General features: G+C 37.3%; 1 protein-coding gene across 2 annotated transcripts in view; it reads right to left on the bottom strand.

Moving 5' to 3' along the window:
- TDRD3 (tudor domain containing 3) overlaps nt 1-19,827 on the bottom strand; it is a 151,087-nt gene extending 131,260 nt beyond the window's left edge. Inside the window, exon 1 of one of the 2 annotated variants that reach the window (XM_074378261.1) lies at nt 19,675-19,827. In XM_074378261.1, the coding sequence (XP_074234362.1) occupies nt 19,675-19,715 (41 nt within the window). In that variant the 5' untranslated portion in view covers nt 19,716-19,827. The remainder of the gene's footprint in view (nt 1-19,674) is intronic. The other variant, XM_074378262.1, reaches the window with a different exon arrangement.
- Between the last annotated feature and the right edge of the window lie 1,746 nt (nt 19,828-21,573).

Here is a 21,573-nt window from a genome sequence, read left to right as displayed (position 1 = left end):
AATATTTATTGAAAAACAATCTGTATATAAGTGGACCCATGTATAAGTAAACAACAACCAATGTTGTTCAAGGATCAATTGTATAAGCTATAGTAACCTTACAACTGTGGATTAATTTTTCAAGGTACTAGGTATACTTTCAGTGTGTGGATTCAGGTCTTTTCTATATGGAATGTTTTCTTGTAGTTTTAGATATGAGATCTTTTCTATTGTTTTGAAAAGCTCTTCAGAGATTCCAATAAAACAAATATTATTCCTTCCTTGACTAAGTCTTCCATTTCTACTACTTTTTCTCTGACATTTATTACTTCCTTATGTCATTTAAATTCTGATGGTTATTTTCCTGCTTTTATTGATTTTATTAAATTTTCATGATGGGTGTCTTGTAATATATTCTTCATTTCTGAGGTAATTTTGACATTTTTTTCTCTTTCTTTTCTGAACTCCATCAATTCATTTTCATAATTTCTCCCTCTTTACTGTCCATTTCTGTTTTCAGTTTTTGAATTTCTGATTCAAGTGATTTTTCATATTCTCAAATGCTTGCTAGAATAAATTTAATTCTGTTTGGAGTATCAATTTATAGTTTTTTTTTTAATACTTCATCATTGTTTGAGGAGAATTTTCCTTGATTAATTTGTGTACAAACTTATTTCCTGATTCAGAAACTATTTTTTTTCATTTTTGTGTTGTTGACCTATTTTTACAGTATTTCTAGCCCAATGTTACCCTTTTCTATCAAAGCCAGATACTTTAATGGGGTGCTTGGTTGGTTTGTTTCCTTAAGGGGGGAGTGTGTATGTGGCGAAAGTAGTTTTTGTGAATCCTCCAATTTGTGATTCTACCATCTTGTAAGATTCTAACTTTTCTTTTTTCCCCCTCTTTACTATCCAGTTGCTAAAGGAAACCACTTCCTACCTTTTGTTTTTTTTCTCTCCCAGAATTTATGTATTTGGAAGATTATGCCTTTAAATAATGCTTACTCTTTGAATTAGTCTTTTAAATCTTTTAAATGGAGTCTATCCCTTTAAATCACATACCTGTTCCTTTATAACCATCTGTCTCTTTAAGTTGCACGCCTGGCCCATTGTACAACAACTATCTCTTTAAATCTCCCACTAAGGCCCTTTATTTGGACCTGTCCCTCTAAGATGCACATAATTTGAAATAACTTCCTGAAATGTCAAGTTATTTCAGTATTTTCAGTTTCAGGGTAGATTTCATCTTTCTGTTTTTATCCTCAAGCCACTTACATCTCTCCTCTGTTTTTTCTATAGCCCTGAATCATCAAGCCCCACAGTGGGACAAGTTTGAGGTGGGAGTGTGTAGAACCATGGTGCTGGCATTTGTTAACTTTTTTTTTAATCCTCATCAGCTATTTGATAATTTCAGCATTCTCTGTCTTCACATAATGTTGAGAGTATGCTTTTACACAGAGTTTTCATAAGTATAGTTTGAAGGGGAGATTTTGGAGGTTGTTTACTACACTACCATCATCTTATAACTATCAGATGTTCCAGTATGCTTTGTTCAATAAATGGATAAGCTGATTCTAAAATTCATCTGGAAATGCAAAGGATCAAGAACAGGCAAATTATACTGGAAGGAAAAATGAGAGCTGACACTTGTTGCTATCGGGACTACTATAAAGCTTCAGTAATTAAGACAGGGTGATACTGGTATGAGAAGAGTCAGATAGAATAGAATCATTTAGATGCACAGAATATGGTCCACAGATCTTCAACCAAAATGCCAAGTCAATCCAACAGGGAAGGAAAATCTTTTTAACAAATGTTACTGAAAAAACTGAGTATCTGTATAAAAAATAAATAAATAAAACTCAGCCTCTTTCCCGCTTCACATACCAAAATTAATTTGGTCATATACCTAAATATAGCCCTAAAGCTTCTGGAAGCAAACATAACAGTATTTTTACAAACTTGAAGTAGGTAACAATTCTTGGACAGGACATAAAATGCAATAATCACAAAAGAAAAAACTGTTAAAACTGATCTTCACCAAAATAAGTAATTCTAATATCAACAAATACCATTAGTAAAATAAACTGAAAAAACATAAATGGAAAAAATATTCACAGCATGTGTATCTGTCAAAAGATCTGTACCTAGAACACATAAACAACTCCTAAAAATCAACATTAAAAATCTAACAATCTAATTTTTTATAAGATAGGCAAAGACTCAAATAGAGACTTCAAAAAAGAATATATACAAATGGCCAATAAGCACATGAAGGAGTGCTCAACATCTTTAGTCATCAAGAAAATGCACATTAAAACCACACTTCTATATATAAAACAGATAAACAACAAGGACCTACTGTATAGCACAGGAAACTATATTCGATATTTTGTAATAACCTACAATGGAAAAGAATCTGAAAAAGAATACATACATATACATGTATAACTGAATCACTTTGCTATACACATGAAACATTGTAAATCAACTATAATTCAGTAAAAAATAATTTTTTTAATAAAACAAACTTAATTAAATACAAAAAAAAAAAAAAACCCTCACAATGCAATACCATTTCACACCAGCATGAAAGACTGAAATTAAAAGGACTGAAAATACTGACTATTAGTGGGGAAATAAGAGAAACCAGGTCTCTCACACATTGTTGGTTAGAGTGTAAAATGTCACAGCCACTTTGGAAATAAAAGTTTAGCTATTTCTTGCAAAGGTAAACATAAATCTGCCCTATGGCCCACTAATTCCACTCTTAGAAATTTTATCCAAGAGAAATGAAAACATATGCCCACAAAAGAACACTTGTACAAGAATGGGTCACAGTCTTATTCCTAATAACCAGAAACTAGAAACAACCCAAAGTCTCCATCAACAGGAAAATGACTAAAAAATTATGCTATATTCAGATATGTAGTACTACTCAACAATAAAAAATAATAAACTACTGGTAAAGGCAAGAACATGAATGAATCTCAAAAACATGTTAAGTTATCAAACAAAAATTCCATTTTTATGATGTCCAATTACAGGAAAAATTAATTCAGGATGACAGATGTCAAAAAAATGATCAGGGGCAACAAGCCAATGGAAGGAAAAGAGCATGAGAAAGCTCTTTGGGGTGATGGAAATGTTTTGTCTCTTGTTTGGGATGGTGGTTGCACAAGTACATACAGCTATCAAAACCTACTGCACTAAACACTTGAAAGCTGTACATTTTAATGTATGTTAATTATACTGCAATTTAAAAAGAAAAGTCCAATCATTTTATTTATTCAGTAAACATTTGTTGAGTCCCTACTCTGTGACAGACATTGTGCTAGTCCTGGGAATTTAAAGATGAAAAGAACATGGTCACTGACCTCAAATAAGTTCAGTTCCAGTGATATTTAGCTGACTTAACGAGACAGACAAATAAATAATTATAACATATTGAGCTAGAGCTAGACTGTTACAGGAGCTCAGAGGAAGGACTTCCCATCAGAAAAGATTCCAGTAACAGGTGATGGCTTAAATGATAGGCAAGAATGAACTTAAATGGAGAAAAGCATTATGAGAAACGGTACAATGGCAGGATACAACATACCATGTACACGAGACAGCCACAAGCAGGTTGATGTTGTTAGCAAACATTATAGGAAGAGAGGAGCAAGAAAGGAGGCCAGAGAGAAACAAGAAGCCATACACAGCTGTGTGAACACTCTTCATCCTGTGGGTAGCAAGAGCTCAGGTTAGACAACCATGTTAGATAACTCATTCCAACGAGCATAGAAAAGATGGATTTAAGAGGGGAAACAAGAATACCAGAGAGGAGGCTACTAACATGCTCCCAAGAATGGGCCGGAAGTGGAAAAACATTTAGAAGGTAAAACTAATGGGATCAATACCTAATTTAAATATAAGAGAATGGTAAGAGTCAAAAATGACTAATATGATTGGAAAGATGGGTGTGCCACAGAGTAAAACAAAGTATAAATAGAAGAACTGGGAAAGAGGGCACAGCTAGGGGTATGGGGAGTTTGAGGTGCCTCTGTGACACTAGTTCAAATTGTGCAGCAAGTGTTTCATAAACAAGGCTGCGTTTTCAAATACAAGCCTAGGCAGATTTAGGAATCATCAGCATTATAAAAATTAGTTTAAATATAAAATCAAATGAGATTGATCAGTTAAAATAAGAAGAATAAGAAAGTGGAACAAAGACATAATTTTGGTAGTATCAACAGGAAAGGTAAGAAAAGGCAGAGAAGGGTGGAACAAAAATACTATAAAAAGACAGCAAATAAATAATCAGAAAGAGATGAAGACAACAAGAATTCTGCAGTCTTAGGGGATACAAGGAATAGTGAATTTCAAGAAGTAGGTTGGCCAATACCATTGAGGCAGCAAAGGTGAGTAAGGAGAGGCCTAAACTGTACCTCACTGGGAGGTCACTGGTAACTTCAGCAAAAGCATTTCAATAGTGTGGAAGAAGCACAAGCCAGACTACAGCAGAAAACAGTAGGTATAGGTAAAGAGGTGGAAAGTAATATGAAGACTGGAGCAGAGAAATCTAATATGAACACAATCATACATGTGCTCATTATTAAAACAGCAACTTTCAAACCAAAGAAAAATACCAGAAAAGGCATTTACAAAATAATTTCTTAAAAAGGGAATTCAGATCTTAGAAAAAAATGCCTTGCTTAATAACTATTTATTAAATGAATGTTTTTAAGTATAGCCTCACTCACATATTGACTTAGAAATAGCACTATAACAAGAATGGACTTAGTGGTTGATCAGTTAATTAAAACAATGTCACTACTACTCTTCTGAAATCTAGAATCTAAAAACCATGTTATGAGGACTTTATCTTCCTTTAAAAAATCTTTACACTTAGAGAGATACCTTATTTATTGAAGGGATCAGTTGAAATAAAGCAGGTCATTTTTGCTATTGTATCAATCACACCATGTTAAATCTTAAATTTATCGACTTACAAAGCACAATTTCTGAGGCATCCAACAAACTTATGAACTCTTAAATAAAGGACACCAAGAAACAACAACCAGCACTAATACTAATAAATAGTATTAACTGATTTTACTTTTAAACTGGGGCACAGTGGGGGTGAGGAGACAAGTCAGGAACACTGACAGCCAGAGTTCTCCATTTCTTCAACTCTTAAGGGAATTAAGAAAAACATCACCGATGACATTTACCTCTAAAGAATATTTTTCTTTAAACTGTTCCTGCCTGAGTATTGCTCTCCTAACCCATCCTTGAAATAAAAGCCAGAGTGATCTTTTTAAATCCAGCAAAACTGATCTTTCATGGCCCTGATTTAAAACTTTCAGTGGATCTCTGGACCAGTGTGGTTCCCAGGAGATCCATTAGGTCATCCATTTGAAGTCTGGCCATTTGAGAAAAGGAAGCAATTTATTTGCATACATCTCATCTCACAATTTGGTATGTAAAATTAATCATGATTTTTGCAGAAAAGTTAATGTATTCTTCAAAATTATTATATTATTTAAGTTTGTGGATAAGCTATAAAGATTGCATTGGTCTCTTTAATTTTGCTAAAATGCAAGGCCTGGTTTCCTCAGCAATGGCATTTGCCTATTATTGGTTACGTTTGTTAAATGGCACACTTGCTTGTAATCACTGTATTAGTTATAGCTCCAGTACGCTGAAGTAGTTAGCTGAAATGTGAAAGTTAATGAAACAGTAATGTGATTTTTATAATCAGAGTAATGTCAAAAATGGAAACTGTGCACTGGATCCCACTGAGTATGAACCTCTATGTGGTGAGACTGGATTCTACAAATCTGAGGACACATTTCCAAAATGAAAAAATATGAATGAGGATGGCAACAGATACTGAAAAACTGTATTTTATTGGACCCTTTCACATCTAGTCCCTTAAACAACGTCACAAAACTTCATCGATTTTGTCAAATCAAGGCATGAAGTTATTTTTTCCATAAATTCAATTAATGTAAATCTAAAATAATCAGACTGTTACAGATAAATTGGGCTAATTTAAATATGAATGACTATCAAATATATTCTGTTATTTAAAGGCAAACTTCTATATTTACTCAGGATTGATATGTTTCAAGAGGTTTTTCAACCTCACATCCATTCTGTTTTCTTCCCTTAAGCAGTACTGATTTGATTAAAAATTATCTGTGGTCTAGGTTTTCTATAAAATTCAAAAGTTGTCCAGATGTGATAGAAGTTCTCAATTGAAACCAATGAAGGATTTCTATCTGTCCTAGGACATAATGGGAAAGTTCTGTTAAAATCATTAGACCATTTCAAAAACACCTGACAATTCTGTATTTGATAGAAAGCCCCGCTTCAAGTACTGGCACATTCCTATAAAATAGTTAGGATTTATTAATCTGTGAGTCACACCAGTCATTACAAGTGAGGATAAAAATAAGAACTGTAGTTGTTTTGAATAGTTATTTTTGACAAATACTGGACAAGTAACATGTACTACTTGTTCAAACTTCAGAGTTTTCTAAGCAGTGGCATACTAATAAATCTATTTTACTAATTACTTAGGGCAGAAATCAGCCCTAATGAACGTTCAGATGGCAGAATGTAGGTTTTTCAGGTCTTAGGATCTCTATCACAACTACTTATTAGCTCTGGCACAAAAGCGTGGTTTGATTGTTGAGTTCCAATAAAAGTTTACAGAAACAAGCAGCGGGCCAAATTTGGCCCACAGGCCCTAGTTTGCCAATCCCTTAATTAGGGTAAAAAAAGCTTTATAATCTTTCTTTCTTCAAAAATTGGACTCAGACTATACTTCTCTCAAAAATGTATTTAATCTTTAAAAAATTATATTGCCCCATAAATTTACATATTACATAACTGGCTCCAAATTTCTGAGGAGGAGATCCCATTACTCCTCAAGTAAAATTCTTATTTACAAAACTAAAAGGCAAACACTTAACAACAATGCAACACTTCAACAAGATGTGAAATTACCTGCTTTCAGCTCCTAAGACTTACTAAATTGATATCCATAATAAGAGACTGAATATTGATAGTTTCCTCTGTCAAACGTCTACTCTTCCTTTACAAGTGCAATAATTAATATTATGTGAAATGAATATTCTATCTATCTGTACCATTTTATCTTTAACTTGAAACACTAAGATTTATAAGATTACCAAATGGTAAGATATACTTTATTATGAGATTTAAAATCCATAAGATATAAAGACTTTTGTCTTTATCAAAGGAACCCTTTTAGAGACTATGCAACATATTCTAAAAGACAACAACTTTTTCCAGAAGTGACACAACATCAGAAATCCATATATGTGCTAATCACATGAATTTTCACTGGCAACAACAAGTCCAGGGTTAACATATAACAGGAAGAACCGCAAGTACTTACTGGGCACTCAGCATACGACAAGCCATGTTCTAAGTACTTTGCATGTATTAACTCACTGACACTCAGAATTATACTATGGGGTAGGTGTTATAATTGGCACCATTTAACAAGTGAGAAAACTGAGGCAACAAGCAGTTAATTACTATGATCAAGGTTATAGCTACTCCGTGGCAGAACCAAGACAGACCCTGGCTCAAGAGAGCTGGACTTAAGAGCCCATGCTTTTAACCACCGACCACACTGCTTCTCAAGAAGCAGGTATAAATTTAACTGAAGATCAAGGGTACATAGTGGTTTTTCTGTAACTATTTTTTTCTCATAATTCCTCATGATAATCCAGATTTGTGATATAATTCTAATTATTTAATTCTAATTAACTAATAATTCTAACAAATTTTTAACTGTCCAAAACCAAGTAATTTATTAATCTCAGTTTCAAACACAAATCGATTCAAGCTTGCAAACCTGTTCCTAGCTAACACCTCACCTTCACAACACGGACTTCTGGCTAACCGAAAAGTTCATATACATTGGGTACTTAGGAGAAAAAAAACAAAAATTGGTGCTGCAAGGCAATACTAGGCAGACCAAAAGAGCAACAAGCATACTGAATACAACAAAAACATTAAATCAAACATTAGGCTATTTTCCAATTTAACAATATGTGTCTTCAATACATACAAATCTATAACATGTTTTTAATATATACTTTTGCCTAAAGCATTAAAGCACTACCAATAACTATAAACAATTCAATTTACACATGAAAGTTATTGTGATAAGGTAAAACATTTTAAAAGACCACCAACAGTCCAATTCAATTTTATTTTCCACAAAAACATGTTGAGGGAGGAATAACTGAAATCACGTCAAGCTATGTCAACCAATATGATAAAGGCACAGATAAGTCTCTTAACACCGACTGTAAACTATTAGTTCATAACTAAAAGTATATAAAGTTACAAAATACATTAGAAAGGTATCTCAAACAAGAACATCCTTTAATGTGCCATATGAAGTATGAGCAACATGATTAAACCAAGAAGGCGCACAACCACCTTTTGAAGCAACTATAATATATATATACTACTAATTATTATGGAATGACATCTAATTAGGGAAAGAGGGACTTGCAAGCTGAAAAGTCCTTTACAAACATGATTATCATTAAAAATAACACAATTTTTGAAGTAGAAGATGAGTAAATTAAATCAAAAAGTATGAAAGGCCAAAAAATAGTGCCTCATTCATTCATACCAATTCATGCAACTTTACCATAATTTGAACAGTATCACTGAGTGAAAAATTCAAAATGTGTCCAGGTAGAACACATGGCCCACGTGTCCATACACCAGTGCAGTGCCAATTCTCAAACTCTTTGTTAGTGCTCCAGGATGGGATAAGCACAGAAACTGAGGTAAGCATTTAGAAACTTTTAGAGCAATCTGACACTGCTGACAGATTGTTTAGTTTACAAAAGCACTGATCTGTGAAAAAACAGGTATTTTAAAAACTAGCAGATAATCTGAGAATCACTGAACACGTTTCTGAGACTCCCTTTCGGGCAGATGTGAGCCTAAGCTCCTGGAAGCCAAGGACACAGTGTGTGCCACCATTCCCCCAAGAGAACGGACTCTAAGGCTCCCTGCTGTCACTCCTTTTCCTGTCAGCTAAAACCCAGACATGGTAGAGCTGCCATGGCCAGGAAGACAATGACAGTGCCCTGGAGCAGTGCTTCTCAAACTTTAATGCGCAGAAGAATCACTGGGAGAATTCTGTTAAAATGCAGGCGCTGATTTACTAAATTTGTAATGGAGACCGAGATTCTACGTTACAAATCAACTACCAGGTAATGCCAATGCCGCTGGTGTGAGGCCCTCACTTTAAGTAGCAGGGGTGAGTGGACAAAGCAGCAGTAAGATAGAGGGAACCTGGGTCCCTAAATGACAGCACAAAGCAGAAATCCCCACCACTCAGGGTTGTTTTGTGACAGAGGAAAATGAGCTTACCTTCTTTAGCCCTCTGTGATGTGGCGTCTCTCTCATACCAGCCTAGCCTTCAATCTGACTAATACAGAGCAGTTTTTTAAATACTACAAGGATGTATCTTTGGCCAATTTTTCCATTTTAATTAAAATAATATCAGAGTAAATGCTTATTTACATAAGCATAAACTGGCAAAAACTTCAAGGCCCTATTGCTCTTTCCAGAGAATCAGACTTCAGCATGAACAAGATGATTTCTGTCATGTATCACTCAAATATTAATTCCTTTCTCATTACCCTGTACCCATTAAAGTCTACACCACTACACTAGATTATCTATTTCATGATGTCAAATCAAAATCTCAATTTGTTAAACTCTCTATTTGTTAATAAACTACATCTAATTATATGAAGATATCTCTCACAATTAGAATTGTGAACTATCACTGCAAAGGAAATCTTTGTAACTGGCAGAAATTTTAATGAGTATAATGGTAGCTGTCTTTGGGTAGCAAAGAACAGCTAGATATATACACCAACAAAGTTACATGTTATTTTGAGCAATCACTCTGCAAAAACAAGGATGTAAACACAGACACACAAAAGAGCACTGAAATTTCATTGTATTGGTATAGCAATTAATTAGGTATACAAAACACTTTTATTATTTATCAATTTTAATTATCAAAGAAACACCTAAGTAATATATGCTTTTAAGAACTTCTGATGAATGCGTAACTAATTAAATGAACAAGAGAAAAAATAGCAAAAACAAAGAAAATAAGCACAACCAGAAAAAGCAGTCAAAAAATTTATCAGCAGCACCGAAATAAGGAAGAAGTACATCCTGATCCCATAAAACCTCAAAATATAGCAAGCAAAGAAAACTCAGATGGAGCATAAGTGCTAACTGAGGAAAAAAGTCAAATACACACAATCCTGGGGAAATCTCACTATTACTCATAATTTAGAGTGAAGCAGACTAAGGAATCAGCAGGCAGCCTGGACAAAATATCATGGTGAAACTCTAGGATTAGAAGCCCCTACATACCAACTTAGGCCCTCAGCTCAGGCGGAAAAGGCCACTAGTGAGTGTCTGCCATTCCGAGTATGGTGAACTGAAAAAGGATACTGAGAAGGAGCCTATTTCACACGCTTTGTGTCCTCACTAGTAACATAAACAAGATCCATTTTGGTGTTCATAATTTAAACAACAAAAGGGCAATGTGTGCTTGGCAGTGTCTTCACGTGGACTGGAACCCTATGCCAGTTTACTAGACTACAAAGTGCCTTAACGCCCACTTTCTTGCCTCATCAAAGGCCCCGGAATGAATTACAATCTATCATCCTAACACATTTCTAATCAGGGTTCCCTGGCTAACAAGTAATTCTAAAATATCAAAAAGACAAGTAAAAATTAGTACCATATTTCATAAATATCAAATGTATAAAGAAATAATTAGGATCTAGGACAAACATAGGTGTATAAGCTTCTGAAAACAGTTTCTATTAACATTGCTTTGAAAGAGAACATTTCAAAGCCCCTACAAAACAGTTGGTTGTCCCAAGCAAAGAAATTTTATCAACATATTTCAAAATCTACATCTAACTGAACACAAATACATACCTGTAAGTATATGTTTTTATATTCAGTTAGAAATGTTATCAATAGAGAAATGTTTGTGTATAGGCATTTCTGTAGAGATTACATTTTTATAAAACTTTTTTTTTTCATTTCACAACATTCATTTCAGAAATAACAATTTTCTACTCCATAAGAAGCTTGAAGAAGTTTCGTATTCCTGGACAACACAAAAACAGTATAATGAAAGATACCAAGACTAATTAAATGACACTAACATTCACTCTACAAGCATTTAAGTGTCTACTGTATACCTCACACTCTGCTAAATGCTAGGAATACTAAAGTAATATGAAAAGACTTGTAAGCTCCTTGCCTTACAGGAGCTTACAAAATAATAGGCATCAATCAAACTATTTTAACTAATAAGAAAAGCCAAATATTCATTTATTTCTTTAAATATAGAATCAGAATATATTTAGAGCAACAGGAAGAATTATTTCATTAACTCTATCATGATTATCTATTAACTCTCCGGACACTTAAACTTACACACGTCACTATTTCTCTCTCAAAACAATACTTAAACGGAATAAATTCAAAATTCATTATAAAATGTTGGCTTAATTTACTTAGCAATTTTTTCATCAATATTTATGTTTAATGTTTCATAGTAGGTATTTTTCAAACTTAATGTCCTGCCCACAAACTTAGCAAAATAAGAATGTTTTTCTTAACATCTTCACTTAATATCCACAACAGATTGTCTTCTGAAAAGCTGCAAATGAGTTTTATTTGCATTTTATATTTAGAGGAGTTTTGGGGAGAATTTTTTTTAAAAAGACCTCCAGATACCTAAATTTATAAGGAATATTTTTAAAACTGCTCTCAGTCTCTAATACCAGCAAGTCAATAAATTAACACTGACCTAATCAAATAATCTTGCCATAGAACTCTTAGATATATGTCCTTTTTCTCTTCTTAGAAAGGTCAGTGAGGAAAAGGGTATATATAGCTCAGTGGTAGAGTGCATGCTTAGCATGCATGAGGTCCTGGGTTCAATCCCCAGTATATTCATTTAAATAAATAAACAAATTTAATTACCTCTCCCCCAAAAATAAAAGAAAATAAAAAATTAAATTAAAAAAAAAGACTTAAGTATAAGACAAGACATTATAAACCTCCTAGGAGAGAATATAGACAAAACACTCTCTGACACAAAGGTCAGTGACTTCATAATACATTCCAATGCTTTCTCCCCCTCTCTGGCAGCTCCTAGGAAGCTAATAAAAATGTTGAAATTCCTCAGTGCTTGAATCTAGCCTCTTCCTATTCAAAGCTAGTGTTTAGATCATAGATCACTGCTGTCTAACAGACATATAATGCAAGCCACTTAATGTAATTTTAAATTTTCTAGTAATCACATTTTAAAAAGTAAAGAGGAACAGGTGAAATTCACTTAATTATGTATTTTAATACAATATATTAAAAATATTATTTCAATATATAAACAATATAACAATTAATGTGATATTTACATTTATTTTTTGTACTAAGTCTTCCAAACTCTGTGTATTTTACATTTACAGCACATCTGAATTTAGACTAGACCTATTTCAAGTGTTCAGTAGCCACTTATAGCTAATGTCTATTATACTGGACAGTGCAGCCTTAGATGATCTCATCCACACACTGCTTCAATCAACTACACTCAAATGACCACAAATTTGTATCTTTAACTCTGTCTTCTGAGTGCAAGATTAGTATTTCCTAACACCCAATTGGCATCTTATTTTAGATGACTCAGAGGCACCTCACACTCAAATAATGTCCAACTTTGATTCAAGATCCACCCATCAGAAATGTAGTCCACTCCCGATAGTCCCTAAATAACTGTACTGTAATCAATTCGAGTATATAAGCCAGAAACCAAGAAGTCAACCCTGACACTTCCTTCTTTCTCACTCCCATATCCAATCCATCAAAAAATTCTGTTTCACCGCCTAAATATCTCTCAAATCAATCTATTGCTCTCCATCTCAATTATCATCAACATTCCATCCATTTACTCCTGCCTAGCTCCAATCCATTTTCTTCAATGCAAGGACACCTCAAAATTTAATTAAGATGTTCCTACTTTAACCATCCTCTAATAAAACTTTTCAACTGATTTCTGTTGCCTAAAATAAAACTTCCCATGACCTGCAAGGCCCACGTTACATGATCTAGTCCCTGGGTATCCCCCAGCCCCATCTCACTACACCACCTCTCCGTCTTGCCCTGCGCTAATACTAGTACTTCAGTCCTCTGTACTCACCATGCTCCCTACTGCCATATGATCTCTGCATATGCTGCTTTCCCCTAATTTAATCTAATTCCCACTTATCCTCCAAATCTCAAGGAAGCATTCTTGACCATGAAGACACCAAATTTCACTTTTATAAACTCTTACAGAGCCACGTCCTTTTTCCTTTCTAGTATATTTTACAAATGCAATATGTTAGAATATGTAATAAATGGCTTTCTCTTTCACTATCTGATCATACTAAAAGAAAGTGTCTGCTACAAGAAGTTCAATTATTACTTGTTGAATGACTGTTTGTGTTCCTAGACAAAGACTAAACACAATATTAAGATGGCATAAACAACATAGCCTGCTTATACATCATTAGTTCTGGAAAGCCTTCCAGGCTTCCCAAGTCTGGGTAACTGCTCTCAACAACACTCTGGAAGCAAAACACCAGTATATAATAGGTTTAAATTCTGCCTGTCTTATACATCATCCCAACAACAAACAATGTACCTTGTAGATAAGAGGCATAAATACTTAGAATATGTATTTCAGTATACACATTATAAGGTCATATATTTCTCTCATTATTGCAAAGACAGATTTACTGTTATAAAGATACACCTTCAGTAGCACTACACTGAGATGAGGGTAGCTATTTGTCTCTATGTTAAAGGTTGTAAAACTGTAAAATGTGTGAGAAGCATTCATGTGTGCACACAGACACACCCATCAAGCAGGGGTGTGACACCTGCAGGGGTTACAGTACTAAAGCATGCGTGAGCTCTGTCCAGCCCCAGAGCACAACCTGGGTCTTTCCTTTCTCTACATCACTAATGTGCTTCTCTGTTACCATTAGCTTTGACACCTTGTTATTACTTTATCACCACCCGTTTCTTGCCCTCTCTTCTCTGCTTTTCTTTGTCATTCTATGACTTCACAAATGTTTCTCAACTTTTACACGAAAAATTTTCCATTGCTGGGCGTGCCGTCTGCTTCTCCTAAAAATTATCCAGAGGTAAAATGTTTGTTCTACAGCTACTTCCAGATCCTACACCTTACAAAAAGCCAGAATTTCTAGATAGATGAGGCTTAACCGTAACATTATGTCAAAATGCCAATATTTCCCTTTTGTCAAAAGGAGAAAGCAAAAGCCAAAAAAAAAAAAAGATACAGTTACATTTTTATGGCTCTTGAAATGTTACTGTGCAATTTTTACTTGATTTAGCAAATGCTGCTGTGTGAGGGGAGAAAATTATCTTCAACTTGCTGAGGTAGCAAGTTTTTTATACCCCCTTTATGCTTTACTGCTTAGCCAAGTCTACAAGCAGTTGAAACTAGATTTATAGGTTATCCACCAAAAAAAGAAAAAAAAAATCACTGCAAACAGCAGCTTCAAACCTGAAAACTTGCTTAATTTAACAGAGTATCCAGTCGTTTTTGGCAGTTTACAATATCAACAGAAGCAACCAGGTAACATGTAACATGCTTTGAGACAGGTCGATGACACTTATTACGTTTGAACATTATAATTGCATAGTATAAACCAAAGAGATAGTTATAAATGCTCATTAAAGAAACAGGAAATATTTCAAAATGGAAAAATGTCTCCAGTAAGCTATCCTGAAAACCAAATATAAAGTAACTGGTTTCCTCTAGAGTTCTTCAGCATGATCTATTACTCTGTTTCATCTAAGAAGTGTTTTAACGGTTCTAATTCTCTCCAAGAGAGTGCCAAGAATACATGTATATCAAAGTGTAATGATAAAGTATTTTATAATTCTAGAAAATAAAAAAATCCTGCACTTAACACACAACCTTATAAAGAACTACCAAAATTCTTTACAAGTATACCTATGCCTAAGAGTTATGCTGGAATAACATGAGGGAGCAAAACCTCTGATACCCTTTGTATAAACTCTTATGCACAACTACTATCAACAGTATATTATATAAAAGTGTAGTTATATTTATGATGTTACAAAAGCTGTTCCTCACTTAAAGGCTGAGCTCATTCACCAGCAGTCTCCTGGGGGAAAGGTGTGCCTCTCAGAAAACAAACAAGAAAAGCACAGGGACAGGCTACAGAACAGGAATCTGACTTTCTTCGTCTTGATCATTAATGTGTTTGGGAGGAAGTTTTTAGGTAATGGAATGTGAAAAGAAGCTCTCCATCTGTGGACAGGTCAAGAGTTAAGAATTAAAAATTCCAGTAAAAGGTCCTGACGTTGCTCCACCTCTCTGGAGCAGCTCTGAAGGCAACATGTGGAATGACAGGGCAGGTTGCTCAAGACAACAGAGCCATTCATTAGCAATACTTAATTACATATATACATATATATTCTTAATTATATATACTTAATTAATAATAATTAATACTGCCATTGTGCTTCTTTTTTTCTCTATTTTTCCAATAAATACTCTTCTCTAGTACTGTGTTGATAAAGATTTCTACACCTGTAGCCTTTCTTAGTTGTTCAAAGGTGAAACAAAGGGAATGGAGTTTGGTACACACTTGGTCCAAACATATCAGTATCAAAGAGAGATAAACCCAAAAGGGAAGGTGAAATTCAGGCGGGACAAGATAAGAAGGGGACCCTTGTGTTCATCCTCTCTTTCCCCTCCATCTCTGCTCTACCCACAAAACAAATAAACAAACAAAATCCTCAAAGCACAACCAGGTTAATCTTGGATATTATAAACCTAGGGCTTCTAAGAAAATATGTTCTTTCAGAGTAAAATGTAAATACACTATTTCTAATACTACCTTACAGTATCATCAACTCAGAACTGCTATATAAGGCAAAAATAAACAACATAGTGCCTTACTTCTTCTGATAATCTTCGACTTCAAAAAACAGAATTAACCAGGTTTTCAGAAAAGCCTAATCAGCAATTAGGTGAAATGGTAAAAGTTTCTTTGATTCCAATATCATCACTCTTCAGAATAAGCACCTTATCTTTCCCGAAGAAGAGAGTAAATTTACGTATCGCAAAGTGCTTTAATCCAATTTCAAACTGTAAAATGTGTTATACTTGACCAACAATTTAAATTAGAAGTTATCACCAGGGCTTGTGGAAATAAGTACTGGATCTTTATTCCAGACACTGGGGCTCTATTCTTGGTTCTGCCACTTACAACTCTGAGCAAATTGTTGATACCAGTGTTTAAGTTTCCTTATCTGCACACTGAGGGAGTTAAGCTATACATTCACTAATTCTATGGAAAATGCCTTTTCAAAAATAAACAGATGATTATGTTCCCATAACATGCTTTTTATTTTAAAAAAAAAATTTTTGAAAAGCTGGTATTTCTTTTTTTAAAAAAATCCAAAAGGTTAGTAGAAATATACAATTCCCCCTTGAGGAAATTTTCTCCAAAGAGAAAAAAACAAAAGGCAAAGAGTTACATAAATCTGTTATCCAGACAAATGTAGAGTCAAGTATCTTTGCTCAGTTGCTATTCCATGTATATAAGGAAGCATTACAAAGGACCAATATACCATTTCATGTAATATTTAAACACAGTTACTGTATTTCCCATACTGCAGAAGAATCTGAAACTTTTAAGTTCAAATCAAGAAAACCTAACACTTTCTGTGCTACTGACCACTAAGGAAAAAAAATTACTGTAAAGGCTATCAGAGTGGCTACTGTTAGGAGTTATACTTTAAAATACTGATTTTTGTGGGAGTTCTAATAAAGATTAAAGACATAAAAGAAAAAAATGCTCAAAGAAAAACATAAACTGTAATAATAGATCAATCAATATAAATTACCTGAACCCCGTGAAGATCACATTTCAGCACTAAATATTTCCCTAACCTACTAGGTGAAGCTGACTGAATATATAATAATTGTTTAGGTGTTTTAACATCTATTTCTTTTGAAGTCCTACAAGTAATTAAGTGAATAGACCAAGTTACTAAGAACAATGATTTTGTTGGTAACAACAGAGAATCCCAAAAGTCAGAGGAAACTCAGGATGTCAGAATTAGAATGAGTTGGTCAAAGCTGTTCTATGTTGAGAAATTCTCCTTCCAGTGCTCTTCTCTGCATGTTAATATAAAAAAAATCTCTACTTAAAGATAAGTCTAATAAGCCACCTGTAAGACTAAGACATCTTGTCTTCTTCAGCACCAATCTAGCCTGTTCAATACCCATCAGGAATTTCGTGAAATTCCCAAATTTCTAGAAAGACAGTGTTATGAGCCCCACAGACTACTCCTACCTTTGGGAGTCCCTGCTGTACAAAAGCAACAGTCTCATGAAAGAAACATGTAAATGTGTAATTTGCAACACAAAGTGGCAAATGTTACAATATAACATTGAGGGGAATTTATAAAAAAGTAACAAAGACAGAAGGAACTTGGGGAGAGACCCTGTTTAGGGAATTCTTATTGGCAGGGGTATTTGCATCCAAGGTCAACCATATCAGACTTTAATAAGAACCTACAATGTAGTGAGCTCCCTGGTGGTACAGAAAAACAAAAGATGCAGTTTCCCACCCTTAAGGATTTTAGAGTCCAAGGAAGAACAATTTAGTATGAGTCTGGAACCAAAATAACAAGATTAGCCTTTCTAATGGGGGGGTAGGAGTCAGGGGAATCATGTTGGAAAGCAGTAAAAGAATAAGCTTGTAAATGAACTCATACAACTAGTTTGAAGAACTAAGGCTCAACCTAAAGAAGAATGGGGAAAAACTCAAATAGAAGAGTGATCCAAGATTATTCAAGACAACCCTGTGAGGTAAAGAAACTGTATGTAGAAATTCCAGTTAAAAGAACAAAAATAAAACTGAAAAAGGTGACAGGCAAATATATACAAAACGTTATGGTAGCTCACAGAGAAAAAAATGTGACAATGAGTGTGTATATGTCCATGTATGACTGAAAAATTGTGCTGAACACTGGAATTCGACACAACATTGTAAAATGATTATAAATCAATAAAAAATGTTCAAAAAAAACTGAAAAAGGTGAGCTTTTAACTCTAGTTTGTCATGTTGTGTTCTATGCAAAAAAACTGTTAAGAAAAATAACATTTAAAAGCACTAGATGTGGAACCAGACCTCTGGCTCACCATTCAGCTCCATCACTTTCCAGCTGTGTCATTTTTTAAGTTACTTTAACAGTTCTATGCCTCTATCTCTTTGCCAGTAAAATGGGGTGCCTGTAGAGCCAGAAGCAGTCTTCAACGCACAGGTGCTATAACAGCACTTTAATCAAAAACTTTATTCACAAAGTCCAATCCATCCTTTAGATACTTGCAGTCCATAATCTGGCCCCAAACTTTTAAGGTCTTAATTCTCACTGGACACCGTTCCACATCCAGGAACCACAGGGATCTAATGTCAGCGCTGCAAACCAATAAGCCCTTTCCTACTTCTGTGCCTCATGTCCAGGGGCTCTGTATTTAGAAACTGTCTTTTCCTCATCATCTTTGAAAACCCACTTCTCTAGGAAACTAACTCTCCTTCCTCTTCAATTCCACATTTGCCTGCTCCTTTGTACAATTTGCCACTGTCTCCCCTGTTTGTGTAATTGTTGTTTTAAGGCCTCCCTCTCTCCTCTTTTCACTAAGATAGTGAACTTTCAGAGAGCAGAGGCAAATCTTCAACCTTCTTCCCACTTCTCAGCCCAGCCTGTGCCTATGCAGGCCTGGAAAAGCGTTACTGAATTAAACTGGATGTTTTCAACCCAAATGGCCAAAGTTCCAGAAACAGCTTAATGCTGCATAATTTTTTTTATTGTTTTCAGATCCTAAAATCATGACACGAAACGTCTTTAAAAATCAGAACACGGCTATCCTTTCGAGAAAAGTTCTCCGGAGCACCCACAGGAGTTGACAATGCGGTCATTCTGAGCTTCAGAAGTTGTGTGTGTGCCGCGGAGGGCAGCTGGAGGGCAGCTTCCCCCTGCTCCGTGCTGCACTTTGGAATAAGGAGAAGGGAGAGGCGGCCCAGCGGCAGCACGGGCTGAGCTCCGCTCCGCTCTGCCCTCGACTTCCCGCGGGCCCGCGGGCTCCGGCCGCGCTCGTCCCTCTCCGCTGCACCTGGTTCTCTCGCCCTCGCGTCCCCTCGTCCCGCCGCAGCAGTACCTCCCAGGGGCGGCGCGACCGCGCTACTAATTCCCCGGGGCGGCGCGGCTCGGGCCTGGGCCGCTGCCCGGCCCGCGGCCCCCGGCCTCTCCTCAGCCCGCCGCCCGCACCCACGGCCCAGGCCGCGCCGCCGCCGCCGGGAGGGGAGCTGGGGGACTCGCTCGGCTCCGCGTGGCGCCGGGGGCGGAGCCGGCCCGGAGGGCCCAGGGAGAGGCCGGGGGCGGGCGGCGGCCTCCGCCTACCCCGACACGCACCCCACCGCCCCCAACCCCCAACCCTCCTCCGGGCCCCGGCCCGCGCCCGCGGCCGGCGGGACTCGCCACTTACCAACCCGCCTGGGACAACGCCGCTCTGGAGACCTCGGCCATGGTAGCTGCTTAAGCCGGGGGTGGTGGGGGGCTCGGGTGGGGGTGGGGGGAGGCCTGCTACTTGAGACCCCCAAAAAAAGAAAAAGAAAAAAGAAAGAAAAGAAAAGAAAAAAACTCCTCTGGTCGGCTCTACAACTGGGCATGCTCAGTGCGCCCGGCGCTTCCGCGTGCAGGTTCCGCTCGCCGCGTTTTCCGAGCGGCCGCAGGGGCCGGCCTGGCGTGGGGCTGCGAGGCTGCAGCGCGCCGGAGGCGGCGATCCGCCGGGGTCGGCCGGGGCCTGCAGGTCTGGGCCAGACCGTCGGCAAGGACCCCGAGTCGCCCTCTCCGCCCAAGGCCGGTTACGTTTTGTTTGGGGTCACTTCTCCGAGTTGCACACCTCGGAAACTAGTGGGGCGGTTCTTTGTAGAGCATAAAGTAAGTCCGCGTTTCCAGCGCCGACAGGCGGTCACCTCAGAGAGGGCAGCACAGAGCTAGAGCCGATGCGGACGGGAGGCGGCGGGAAAGCGCTTCCAGCTCGGCGCTAAGGCCCTCTTTCCTACCGGGAAACTCAGAGGAAGGGTGTTCCCAGCCCACTCTACAAAGGAGGGAAGTTTACTTTCTTAGAAAGACTCGCTCCACTCACTCCCCGTTTCGATCTGCCCGGATGCAAAGGGGAAAAAAATGCATAACCAGGTTTCCTCGACTCCCCACTGCCAAATCTGACTGTCCAGGTCCCACGCCACAATGCAAGTAAATGAGTCAACCCGAGAAAAGCTGCGCTTAAGGGCCATGGGAAAATCGGGCAGTTGTGTCGGTGCTTGTTTCTCCTGTCGCTCTCCCACTGGGCCCGTCCAGGTCCCGGCGCGGCCCTCTGATGCTGCCACGGGCACTACGAGGCCTAGCACCCACTGGCCGCCTGCAGGCGCCCTTCTGGCTGTCTGGAGGACTGAGGCGTAGAGACAGGTCCCGAATGGGCATGCGCGGCGGCGGCATCGCCGAGCGGCGCGAGGGACGCTCCAATGCGATTGGGCGGTCAACACCTACACCAGCCAATCGGAGGAGCCAGATGAAGGGGCGGTGGGCTGAGGAGACACTCCCTGAAAGTTTGCTCCACCCTCGATGGTTTTTCATTTCTGTGGCTGCCGGCGGAGAAGGACGCTTCTGAGTGGCTCTGGTGCCAGCTGCCGACTCCAGCGGAGAGACTGTTAAAACTTTAAACCCCGTCACCGCGACTGCCTCATCTGTTTCATCATCATAAACGGGGACTTGGAGCCGAGACTGTGGAATTGGGCAGAGCCGCTCCTGGGCTGGGGAGGAAATTGACAGTTACAGAAGGAAGGGGATAATTACCCTGGGTGGAGCTAAAATTCCTTAATACAAATGTTTTCTCATTTTAACTGGGGCATTCCGTTAGGGCTTCCCAAATGTCATAATTTTAAAATCATGATGCTTTGCTTAGCTGTGATGCTGTTGAAATGTATGTCCAAGCACGTTGCTTAGATACTGATTTTAATTAACCTTGTGTCCAGGCACTTTTAGAACCAGAAATAACTACATCCTTGTCCATACATTTTGCAGTAATATACAATATTTAGGCCATACAAATGCTACAAGTGTATTTCCATAAGTCAGGAAAAGATTTGCCTTCTGAAGGTAAATAGATTACTCAGAATCAAATTGTTTAAATTTTTTATTGGTTGTTTACTAGAATCTTGTGTTACCACTTACATTTTGTAATCAATGTAACTTGTTAACTATGAAAATAATATGCTGTCCTAATCATCAGACTTCTTCACTGGTTAAATGTGAAGCCTTCATACATTTGGTCTCATTTGCAGTGTATAAAAGAAGAATTTGCCATGGCATGGTGCTTACAATA

Source organism: Camelus bactrianus, chromosome 14 (genome assembly GCF_048773025.1).
Source record: "Camelus bactrianus isolate YW-2024 breed Bactrian camel chromosome 14, ASM4877302v1, whole genome shotgun sequence".
Classification (NCBI taxonomy): Eukaryota; Metazoa; Chordata; class Mammalia; order Artiodactyla; family Camelidae; genus Camelus; species Camelus bactrianus.
Note: the sequence above shows the minus strand (reverse complement) of the source record. Positions and strands in the feature narration are given on the sequence as shown.